Raw genomic sequence first — 12,891 nt, 5'->3', positions numbered from 1 at the left:
TGTCCTAATAGCATTCTCCAAACTCACCTTGGGTTTTCTTTAAACAATGCCAGTTGCCTGGCCGCCTTGTTGATCTTCTGGCATAAGTAGCGTCTGAGTCAAAACCCTGAAACAAGCATATGGCTAATCCAGTAAAATCCACGTCAGCTGAGTCAGAGTACCTGATCTGCGGCATGCTTGTTCAGGGTCCATGGCTAAATGTATTAACCACCCTGGCGTTCTGATTAAATCGCCAGGGTGGCTGCGGGAGGGTTTTTTTTAAATAAAAAAAAAACTATTTCATGCAGCCAACTGAAAGTTGGCTGCATGAAAGCCCACTAGAGGGCGCTCCGGAGGCGATCTTCCGATCGCCTCCCGCGCCCAGAATAAACAAGGAAGGCCGCAATGAGCGGCCTTCCTTGTTTTGCTTATATCGTCGCCATAGCGACGAGCGGAGTGACGTCATCGACGTCAGCCGACGTCCTGACGTCAGCCGCCTCCGATCCAGCCCTTAGCGCTGGCCGGAACTTTTTGTTCCGGCTACGCTGGGCTCAGGCGGCTGGGGGGACCCTCTTTCGCCGCTGCTCGCGGCGGATCGCCGCAGAGCGGCGGCGATCAGGCAGCACACGCGGCTGGCAAAGTGCCGGCTGCGTGTGCTGCTTTTTATTTGACAAAAATCGGCCCAGCAGGGCCTGAGCGGCAGCCTCTGGCGGTGTTGGACGAGCTGAGCTCGTCCAGACCGCTCAGCAGGTTAAGAGACACAGGTTTAGGAGGACTGCTAGGCAACTGGAATTGTTTAACAGGAAATAAATATGGCAGCCTCTGTATCCTTCTCACCTGGGGTTCCCCTTTAAGAAGCAGTTGGGGAGATGCAAGACTGCAAGCTGGAGTGGGGAGAGGTAGCTATGCTTCTCTGGGTGCTTCCAATGCACGCTCTGCAAGGGGGGGCACAGTATATATTCTTACTAACTCGCAGTATAAGCACAGAGGCTGATCTCACCGTATCGGAGTTGCCTTCCAGCAGTATATTGATGGCTCTGTTCACATCCCCATTACAATCGTGTAGAGCTACGATGCACTCATCCTGGTTCTTTCCTGTCACTTCCATTAGCTGCACACAGTAAAACGGGGGAATGGTTAGCAGGGAATTCCTAATTACTGCAATTACACACACATTTTCATTCATTGTTCTATGTCACGCATTTATGCAGCGTTGACAGATTTCTCCTAGGATACACAGAGTACAATGACACAGTCAGATCGCATCTAATGACCTCGTCACGGTCTACGGACCGGTCTTGCGGGGAAGCCAAATGGACCAGCCTGTTTTTGGCTTATGGGAGGAAACAAGATCACTTGGAGAAAACACAAACGTCATGATGTAAGGCGAGCATGGAGACTACTTCCTTCCAGTACCAACTAAATGTATTAGTAGGTATGGTAAGATTCTATAAGAGTGGGATCTATCTAATGGTCGATCTGGCCATATATCAAAAGTAATGTATGACCAACTTTTCTGATCATTTCATTGAGTTTATCTTTTTGCTGTCAAGGTTGTGGAGTCGGTACAAAAAAAAACCCCCTGACTCAGTTTATGACCAGAGGGACGCCAAAATTGCTGTGACTCCAATTTCTCAACTCCGACCACAGCCCTGACTGGAGTGTGACTGGATCCTCCGGGGGAGTATTGTACTGGATGTGGCTGGATTCAAATCTTGGCTCTTCCTATTCAGTAAGCCAGCCCCTATTCAGTAAGGAGTCATTGGGCCAGACTCCATAACACTGCTACAGCCTATAGAGCGCGCCTTAGTGGCTGCAGCTCTGGTGCTTTTAGTCTGCCTGGAGAAAAGCGCAATCATTTTTTTTTCCCCCAAGTGGGGAGGGGTTTATACTATTTTATAGTCTATTTCTCGAGTAGAACAAAAGCAAACATCCCCAAAAAAACAATCTATTGGACGACGGATTTAAATTTACATATATGGGTAGCAGAAAACTTTTTCTTTTGTTATATTGTTTGGAGTCTCTTTAAAGGCAATTTTTGTAGCCACTATTTTAAGCAACCTGGAATAAAAATATACAGAATTACCAACACATACGACATGTGCTTCCAAAGGCACAACACCAATTTTAACTACAGGGTAAAGTCGTCATTCGTTGGCCCATAAATAGAGGCCCTGTGCAGCTGTTCACACTGGGGCAGCCAATGCCCTCCATGCAGAAACCACACACAGGCAATAATTCAGCAGCTGTCAGTGTGTGTCTGCACCTAATACAGGCCTTCCGGCACAGGGTACAGTAATAGCCTCTCCGCTGTCACAGGCGCACCACTCACATACAGCTAAACACAGCAACCTCTCCACTGTCACAGGCGCACCACTCGCATTCAGCTAAACACAGTAACCTCTCTGCTGTCACAGGCACACCACTCGCATACAGCTAAACACAGTAACCTCTCCGCTACCACAGGCACACCACTCGCATACAGCTAAACACAGTAACCTCTCCGCTACCACAGGCACACCACTCGCATACAGCTAAACACAGTAACCTCTCTGCTGTCACAGGCGCACCACTCGCATACAGCTAAACACAGTAACCTCTCTGCTGTCACAGGCATACCACTCGCATACAGCTAAACACAGTAACCTCTCTGCTGTCACAGGCACACCACTCGCATACAGCTAAACAAGGTAACCTCTCTGCTGTCACAGGCGCACCACTCGCATACAGCTAAACACAGTAACCTCTCTGCTGTCACAGGCGCACCGTATACAGCTAAACACAGTAACCTCTCTGCTGTCACAGGCGCACCACTCGCATACAGCTAAACACAGTAACCTCTCTGCTGTCACAGGCGACCCACTCGCACACAGCTAAACCACAGAACACAGTAACCTCTCTGCTGTCACAGGCACACCACCCGCATACATCTTAACATAGTAACCTCTCTGCTTTCACAGGCGCACCACTCGCATACAGCTAAACACAGTAACCTCTCTGCTTTCACAGGCGCACCACTCGCATACAGCTAAACACAGTAACCTCTCTGCTGTCACAGGCATACCACTCGCATACAGCTAAACACAGTAACCTCTCTGCTGTCACAGGCACACCACTCGCATACAGCTAAACAAGGTAACCTCTCTGCTGTCACAGGCGCACCACTCGCATACAGTTAAACACAGTAACCTCTCTGCTGTCACAGGCGCACCGTATACAGCTAAACACAGTAACCTCTCTGCTGTCACAGGCGCACCACTCGCATACAGCTAAACCACAGAACACAGTAACCTCTCTGCTGTCACAGGCACACCACTCGCATACAGCTAAACACAGTAACCTCTCTGCTGTCACAGGTGCACCGCATACAGCTAAACACAGTAACCGCTCTGCTGTCACAGGCGCACCACTCGCATACAGCTAAACACAGTAACCTCTCTGCTGTCACAGGCGCACCACTCGCATACAGCTAAGCCACAGAACACAGTAACCTCTCTGCTGTCACAGGCACACCACTCGCATACAGCTAAACCACAAAATACAGTAACCCCTCTGCTGTCACAGGCACACCACTCGCATACAGCTAAACCACAGAATACAGTAACCTCTCTGCTGTCACAGGCGCATCACTCGCATACAGCTAAACACAGTAACCTCTCCGCTGTCACAGGCACACCACTCGCATACAGCTAAACACAGTAACCTCTCCGCTGGCACAGGCGCACCACTCGCATACAGCTAAACACAGTAACCTCTCTGCTGTCACAGGCGCACCACTCGCATACAGCTAAACACAGTAACCTATCTGCTGTCACAGGCGACCCACTCGCACACAGCTAAACCACAGAACACAGTAACCTCTCTGCTGTTACAGGCGCACCACTTGCATACAGCTAAACACAGTAACCTCTCTGCTGTCACAGGCGCACCACTCGCATACAGCTAAACACAGTAACCTCTCTGCTGTCACAGGCGCACCACTCGCATACAGCTAAGCCACAGAACACAGTAACCTCTCTGCTGTCACAGGCACACCACTCGCATACAGCTAAACCACAGAATACAGTAACCCCTCTGCTGTCACAGGCACACCACTCGCATACAGCTAAACCACACAATACAGTAACCTCTCTGCTGTCACAGGCGCATCACTCGCATACAGCTAAACACAGTAACCTCTCCGCTGGCACAGGCGCACCACTCGCATACAGCTAAACACAGTAACCTCTCTGCTGTCACAGGCTGCCCACTCGCACACAGCTAAACCATAGAACACAGTAACCTCTCTGCTGTCACAGGCGCACCACTTGCATACAGCTAAACACAGTAACCTCTCTGCTGTTACAGGCGCATCACTCGCATACAGCTAAACACAGTAACCTCTCTGCTGTCACAGGCGCATCACTCGCATACAGCTAAACACAGTAACCTCTCCGCTGGCACAGGCGCACCACTCGCATACAGCTAAACACAGTAACCTCTCTGCTGTCACAGGCTGCCCACTCGCACACAGCTAAACCATAGAACACAGTAACCTCTCTGCTGTCACAGGCGCACCACTTGCATACAGCTAAACACAGTAACCTCTCTAGCTGTATGCGAGTGGTGCGCCTGTGACAGCAGAGAGGTTACTGTGTTTAGCTGTATGCGAGTGGTGCGCCTGTGACAGCAGAGAGGTTACCTTGTTTAGCTGTATGCGAGTGGTGTGCCTGTGACAGCAAACAAGGTAACCTCTCTGCTGTCACAGGCGCACCACTCGCATACAGCTAAACACAGTAACCTCTCTGCTGTCACAGGCGCACCACTCGCATACAGCTAAACACAGTAACCTCTCCGCTGTCACAGGCGCACCACTCGCATACAGCTAAACACAGTAACCTCTCTGCTGTCACAGGCGCACCACTCGCATACAGCTAAACACAGTAACCTCTCTGCTGTCACAGGCGCACCACTCGCACACAGCTAAACACAGTAACCCCTCTGCTTTCACAGGAGCACCACTCGCATACAGCTAAACCACAGAACACAGTAACCTCTCTGCTGTCACAGGCGCACCACTCGCATACAGCTAAATACAGTAACCTCTCTGCTGTCACAGGTGCACCGCATACAGCTAAACACAGTAACCTCTCTGCTGTCACAGGCGCACCACTCGCATACAGCTAAACACAGTAACCTCTCTGCTGTTACAGGCACACCACTCGCATACAGCTAAACACAGTAACCTCTCTGCTGTCACAGGCACACCACTCGCATACAGCTAAACAAGGTAACCTCTCTGCTGTCACAGGCGCACCACTCGCACACAGCTAAACACAGTAACCCCTCTGCTTTCACAGGCGCACCACTCGCATACAGCTAAACCACAGAACACAGTAACCTCTCTGCTGTCACAGGCGCACCACTCGCATACAGCTAAATACAGTAACCTCTCTGCTGTCACAGGTGCACCGCATACAGCTAAACACAGTAACCTCTCTGCTGTCACAGGCGCACCGCATACAGCTAAACACAGTAACCTCTCTCCTGTCACAGGCGCACCACTCGCATACAGCTAAACACAGTAACCTCTCTGCTGTCACAGGCGCACCACTCGCACACAGCTAAACAGTAACCTCTCTGCTGTCACAGGCGCACCACTCGCATACAGCTAAATACAGTAACCTCTCTGCTGTCACAGGTGCACCGCATACAGCTAAACACAGTAACCTCTCTGCTGTCACAGGCGCACCACTCGCATACAGCTAAATACAGTAACCTCTCTGCTGTCACAGGTGCACCGCATACAGCTAAACACAGTAACCTCTCTGCTGTCACAGGCGCACCACTCGCATACAGCTAAACACAGTAACCTCTCTGCTGTCACAGGCGCACCTCATACAGCTAAACACAGTAACCTCTCTGCTGTCACAGGCACACCACTCGCATACAGCTAAACAAGGTAACCTCTCTGCTGTCACAGGCGCACCACTCGCATACAGCTAAACACAGTAACCTCTCTGCTGTCACAGGCGCACCACTTGCATACAGCTGAACACAGTAACCTCTCTGCTGTCACAGGCGCACCACTCGCATACAGCTAAACCACAGAACACAGTAACCTCTCTGCTGTCACAGGCACACCACTCGCATACAGCTAAACCGCAGAATACAGTAACCTCTCTGCTGTCACAGGCACACCACTCGCATACAGCTAAACCACAGAATACAGTAACCCCTCTGCTGTCACAGGCGCATCACTCGCATACAGCTAAACACAGTAACCTCTCTGCTGTCACAGGCGCACCACTCGCATACAGCTAAACACAGTAACCTCTCCGCTGTCACAGGCGCACCACTCGCATACATCTAAACACAGTAACCTCTCCGCTGGCACAGGCGCACCACTCACATACAGCTAAACACAGTAACCTCTCCGCTGTCACAGGCGCACCACTCGCATACAGCTAAACCACGGAATACAGTAACCTCTCAGCTGTCACAGGCGCATTACTTGCATACAGCAAAACACAGTAACCTCTCTGCTGTCACGGGCGCACAACTCGCATACAGCTAAACACAGTAGCCTCTCCGCTGTCACGGGCGCACCACTCGCATACAGCTAAACACAGTAACCTCTCCGCTGTCACAGGCGCACCACTCGCATACAGCTAAACACAGTAACCTCTCCGCTGTCACAGGCGCACCACTCGCATACAGCTAAAGCACAGAATATAGTAACCTCTCTGCTGTCACAGGTGCACCACTCGCATACAGCTAAACACAGTAACCTCTCAGCTGTCACAGGCGCACCACTCGCATACAGCTAAACACAGTAACCTCTCCGCTGTCACAGGCGACCCACTCGTACACAGCTAAACACAGTAACCTCTCTGCTGTCACAGGCACACCACTCGCATACAGCTAAACAAGGTAACCTCTCTGCTGTCACAGGCGCACCACTCGCATACAGCTAAACACAGTAACCTCTCTGCTGTCACAGGCGCACCACTCGCATACAGCTAAACACAGTAACCTCTCTGCTGTCACAGGCACACCACTCGCATACAGCTAAACACAGTAACCTCTCTGCTGTCACAGGCACACCACTCGCATACAGCTAAACAAGGTAACCTCTCTGCTGTCACAGGCGCACCACTCGCATACAGCTAAACACAGTAACCTCTCTGCTGTCACAGGCACACCACTCGCATACAGCTAAACCACGGAATACAGTAACCTCTCTGCTGTCACAGGCGCACCACTCGCATACAGCTAAACCACAGAATATAGTAACCTCTCTGCTGTCACAGGTGCACCACTCGCATACAGCTAAACACAGTAACCTCTCAGCTGTCACAGGCGCACCACTCGCATACAGCTAAACACAGTAACCTCTCCGCTGTCACGGAAATACAGCTTACCCTCTACTGCTGCTCAGCCTACCTGCTTAACTTTGTCTTCAAAATCTGCATCATTTTTATCGTAGATCATCTGTGCGAGGCGGATCTGCTCGGCTGTTGCCTACGGAAGAAGAGCAACAAAACACTTCAACCTCAGACTTAATTAGTATTTGTATGATCCTTATGTGTTACAAAAGATACAAAAACTTAAACTGATCCTGTTGCAGACCTTTGTATTTGAATCCACTATAGTAAATACAGCACTGGCGCTGCAGCGAATCACAAGTGCCCACCGCCATACTATAGGGCTTACCGGAGTGTTAGCAACCCTGCCCCATATGCAGTTACTTTTTGCTCCTGAGTTTTCTCCTAGGAGATCATTTTTCATCTTCATTTATAAATAATTTTTCAGGTCTTTGCAGTTGAAAACTTACGAAAAATAGGTGAAAAAGTACTATGAACAATATTTTGTTTTCTAGCTTGCTGGTGATTTAAAGGGGCATTTTATTGACAAACTAGTAGACCTAAGCCTGTTTAAAAAACCGGGCTCTAGGTCTGTCTCACACCGCAGCATGTCAGTGCGCATACGTCCGCCCGGCTAACTGGCTCCGTCCTCCTGTCCCAACGGCTGTCCGTGCTGCGCGCATGCACAATAGCAAAAAGCAGCGACCTGATGACACAGGGACAGGTGTAAGCAGGGACAGTTAGGTTTTATTATATTAGATTTAAAAATATCACTAAACTCATAAGAAAAAGTTGCATATGGGCCCCTATGTCCTTGATTCGAACTTGCTGTGGAGGATATACTACCAATGATCATGTGGAGTAGTTTGCATGCTGCTAACCCCTGTGGAGACTTGCATACCCGTGTTATATGGTTTGAATTAAAAAATGTGCTAGGGCTTATTTTTAGGGGATGTCTTATATTTCTATTAACATAAGTTGCTGGCTTGTGTGTGCTCCTGCCTTTCCCACAGTGCCGCCTCTTCCTCTGCTGGATCCACCTCGTGTGCCCCTCTGTCCCTCTTTACTCCTGGTGTGCCCCTCTGTCCCTCTTTACTCCTGGTGTGCCCCTCTGTCCCTCTTTCATCCTGGTGTGCCCCTCTGTCCTCCTGGTGTGCCCCTCTGTCCCTCTTTCCTCCTGGTGTCCCCCTCTGTAGCCGTGTCCTCCTTTGTCCCCCTATCTCCTCTGCTGGGTCTTCCGCTGTTCCCCACATCCACCAAGTTCTCTGATGTCCAGCTGCATCCTCCTCTTACCCCCAGCTCTATGCTGCTGTGTCCCGGAGCTTCAGCCTACGGGGAAGACGTACAGCATCTTATGTTTCTAATAGTGCAGATGGTGTCGCAGGCGGGACCATAGCTCCGTTTACCTTTTTGCCGATTTATTTACCTTTCCTGGTTCCAGCGGGGGGCGCTGTTGCGGCTCTCCGCATGGAGATAAGTGAAAATAGTCGATCTCCGTCGGGTCCGCTCGACTGCGCAGGAGACTTGCGCAGTAGAGCGGTCCGACAGCGATTGGCTATTTCCGCCTATCTCCGCCACAGGTAAAATGGCCGCCCGGAGCTTGCCGGCAGTCCGCATTGATGCAAGTGCGGCTGTGTAGCTCTAGAGCTCCTCCCGCCATGTCCTCGCTACAGGCTGTCTCCTGTACGTGGATCGTGGGGAGGCTCTAGAGCTGCGCAGCCGCACTTGCATCAATGCGGACTGCCGGCAAGCTCCAGCTGCCATTTTACCTGTGGCATGATAACCCGACCTGGGCGGTGAGGTCGACCAGGAGTCTGGCACTGAACTTTTTTTTTTTTTTACTAAATGTCACCACGTAAGTTCCTTACCCACTTCGCATCCAGACCTTGTTTTCCCCTTCTGGACCAGAGCAGTTTTGACATTGTAGTTATGTCCCTATTTAAACAGCAATAACTTTATCCCTACTCACGACACCTAAATATGATCTGGATATCGTTTTTTTCAGGATAAACTAGACTTTCATTGGGGGATATTTTGTCCCAAGAATTTTTTTTTTCTTCGCATTTTAGCGGGAAAAAAAGAGGGAAAACCGTTAAAATTGCATTATTTCTCAGGTTTTCTTCAATTCTAGTAAAAAATAAAAAGTGCTACAGTAGCTAAAAGACATGCCATCAGTATTAAGTCCCCCAAGTATAGATAGCCAGATGTGTGCCCAGTATCAGACCCCCCCCCAGTATAGCCAGATGTGCCCCCCAATATGAGCCTCCATTATAGCCAGATGTGCCCCCTAATATCAGCCTCCATTATTGCCAGATGTTTCCCCGAGAAAGATGCGTACCCAATAAAGCACCCCTCATTATAGCCAGATCTGTCCCCAGGATCAATGTTACCCATTATAGCCAGATGTGCCCCCAGGATTAGCTCCCCCGACCCATTATAGCCATACGTGCCCCCAGTATTAAGTCATGTCCCCCAGGACCATCAGATGTGCCCTCCATTATGAAATCCCCCACTCCCGTTACCCTGATGGGCCCCAATAATCATTTCAAACTAACCCCCCCTTCAGATTTAGAACCCCCACCCTCTGTTATAAATAGCCAGATGTGCCCCCTTAACACTTAGCGCCCTCCCCCCATGGTCAGATCGTTAAAAAAATGCCCCTGCAAGGAGAATCTCGCATCTTACCTGGTTCCTGCGATCATCCTGCAGCTCCAGCCTCCATTCACCACGGTGCACGTAGCCCTGTGATACCGAACACCCGGGTCCCCTCATCAAGCCGGGACCTGGATATTCAGCGTCACAGGGCTGAGTGAAGAACGGTGAATGGAGGCTGGAGCTGCAACATGATCGCAGGAACCAGGTAAGGTGAGATATTCAACTTGCAGGGGAATTTAACGATCCGACCACGGAGGGGGAGAGATGAAGGATCACTGCTGTTGGCTACAGAGGTGATCGTTCATCCACGGGGGTGGTGGTGGTGGGGGGGGGGGTCACTAATTGGCTACAAGGGACATGTTCCCTTTCACCAATTAGTAATGCAGCTGTCAGTGCCGGGGGGTGCGCTCTGAAGCGCATCCGATCGTGCACAGCAGGGCAAGTCAGTATATCTGCGTGGCTTGGAGGGCGCCACAGATTACGTAGATATACTGTAGCAGGGGAAAAAGTGGTTAAAAGAGGGCTTTTTGGTCACTTTAAAGTAAACCTGAGATGGTTCACTAGCGCCAATTTATACTTATTTGGGGATTCCTCCAGCCCCTTAAGTACCTTGGCCTCCCTCGCCATGCTCCTTGTCCCTTCCTTTAGGCCTCCATGACTGCCGGTAATCCGGGCAGTCGCTGCCTTCAGCGGGTGTGCAGCTTGGCCGTGGGCACACACCTTGTCACGCTCCCGTCCCCTGGAGCGTTCTGTGCTGTAGTACTGTGCAGGCGCAGAATGCTTCAGGGGAGTACGCACACCTGAGCATGCGCAGAAGCCCATGACTAGCGGCGACTGACTGGATTACTGGGAGTCATAACGCCTAGAGGCTGAGGAGGGCGGTGAGGGAAGCCACATTGCTTATGGGGCTGGAGGAAGCCCCAGGTAAGTATAATTTAGTGTTAGTGTACCATCTCAGGTTTACTTTAAACCCTTTATACCTTCTACATGGTACTGGGTTCCCATGAGCTTTCTGGGTATTTCTTAGTGCTGGTCCTAACTCTATACCATAGAGCCAATACATCCACTTCCTGGCAACACAAGAATGGACAGAAGGTAGGTAAGTGTGTGTGGTGTGTGTGAGAGAGAGAGAGACGGACTGTTTGGCTGATATTGTGATGAAACCCCTCCCACAGTGTGATGTCATGACCATGGTCCCGACAGTTTGCTGTCTTTGAACCTCATTGCATTGTTGGAAAGAACAGCTTTTCCCAACTGCCAAGCAAGCAGTAATATCTCCCTCTGTGCATAGAACTCTCAGTAAACATTCCATACAGATCATCTAATGAGACTAAATATGTCGCCACCTGAGATAAATTTCAGAATATAAATCAGGGAGAGGAAAGATTAAAAATGGGCAAACACTGACTAAATTATCTATAACTGAATATTGTAAAAAAATAAGCTATTTTATTAACCATGTTTTCACTACAGTTCCTCTTTAACAGATACTAGAACCAAAAAGCCCCCCCCCCCCCATTCTCCTCTGTCCCCCCTCCTTTCGTAGCTAAATGCCCCGGCAGCCTCTGTCGGGTCGCCAGAGTCAGGCATCAGAGCTCAGGCACGTCTGCGCATGTCCGCGGCTGAGAGCACTCTGCACGTGACGTCACGATTACGCCATGCGCAGAGGACGCGCACAGCCGGGCCAGCACCTGTGCTCTGTTGCCCGACTCCGGCGATTTTAGGGAGGTGGCTCTAAAATGTGCTTGTTATGCTGTTTCTTTGTGTTTAAATGATATTTTAATGCAGTGCAGAGGTCTCTCTGATAACCTGGACAGCTCAGCTAGGCGAGTTCCGTATGGCTATAATGAGAGAGTTATGTATCTGCACTCTGTAAGGGCTCCTCAATGAAGCCATCAGCCTGCACAGCATTCCTGCGGGGAACAGAAGGTTCTGAGCTCATATCGGAGACAAGCAGCTCGCAGAGTTACAGCTGTGAACTGGATGCCAGCGAGGTGGGGTCATGAAGAAGATCCCAAGACATACTGCATGACAAACCAACAGGGCATTCATGAAATATCTTGAGAGTCTGAAGTGAAATTCATACCAAAAAACAGATAATCGCCTAAGGAGAGGGAAGGCTCTGGGTCCTGTAGAGCAATGTTCCCCAAACCTGTCCTCAAGGCCAACAGTGCATGTTTTGTGGAAACCCACAGAGGTAGTTAATCAGCTTTCAAGCTTATTCACACTAGAGCGTTTAGCCAGCAATTTCGGCAAACTGCTCAAGCGCTAGCGCTTTTTAAAGCGCTAGTGCAATAATATCCTATAGGCCCATTCTCACTTGGGCCATCTGCATAAAAGCGGTTTAAAACCCTGACATAATATTCAATAAAAACATGTTTTCCTACTTTTTATATGCCATACGGTTATCATATTTGCATTTGTGCATAAGTATTATTATTCATTTATAAGTTATAGCTTCCCAAAAGTACCGTTTTTTGCTTTGTGAGCTTCTAAAGCCTGTGTTCAACCCTTTGAATGATGTTCTATGAATAATCTATTAGCGCAAAGAAGAAATTCTGGGTTATATTCCGCTTTAATCGCTGGCGATTAACGCAAATCGCCAATTGCAAATTTGTAGCCTGCACCATTTTCAGGCGATTTCCCGGCTATCACATTTCAGTGCTATAGAAGCGGGCCCTTCCTGAGGTACTAATTACCCCACCTGTGCAGGTTTGTGGTTTTCAGCTAAACATACGGTTGGTGGACCTTGAGGACATGGTTGGGGAACTGCGTTAGAGCCTTCACGTTCCTCTCATGATCCACTCGCTCCCGCGCAGGATCCCCCGTTCATTTTCCCCACTGCGGGAGGCTTCGGCCGTCTTCGGGAGCCTGAGTGCTGGGGCCGCTCTGTACTGCGCATGCGCTAGCA

General features: G+C 49.9%; 1 protein-coding gene across 10 annotated transcripts in view; it reads right to left on the bottom strand.

The window, feature by feature from the left end:
- The window catches only part of UBAP2 (ubiquitin associated protein 2), a 132,844-nt gene that overhangs the window by 69,048 nt on the left and 50,905 nt on the right, over positions 1-12,891 (bottom strand). For all 10 annotated transcript variants that reach the window (XM_068251723.1, XM_068251749.1, XM_068251736.1 and 7 more), the window contains exons 3-4: positions 7,405-7,482; positions 980-1,090 (exon numbers count right to left, since the gene is read on the bottom strand). In XM_068251723.1, coding sequence (XP_068107824.1) covers positions 980-1,090; positions 7,405-7,482 — 189 coding nt within the window. The remainder of the gene's footprint in view (positions 1-979; positions 1,091-7,404; positions 7,483-12,891) is intronic.

The sequence above is a fragment of the Hyperolius riggenbachi genome, chromosome 1, assembly GCF_040937935.1.
Source record: "Hyperolius riggenbachi isolate aHypRig1 chromosome 1, aHypRig1.pri, whole genome shotgun sequence".
NCBI classification, from domain to species: domain Eukaryota; kingdom Metazoa; phylum Chordata; class Amphibia; order Anura; family Hyperoliidae; genus Hyperolius; species Hyperolius riggenbachi.
The sequence above is the reverse complement of the archived record's forward strand: the minus strand, read 5'-3'. Positions and strand labels throughout refer to the sequence as shown.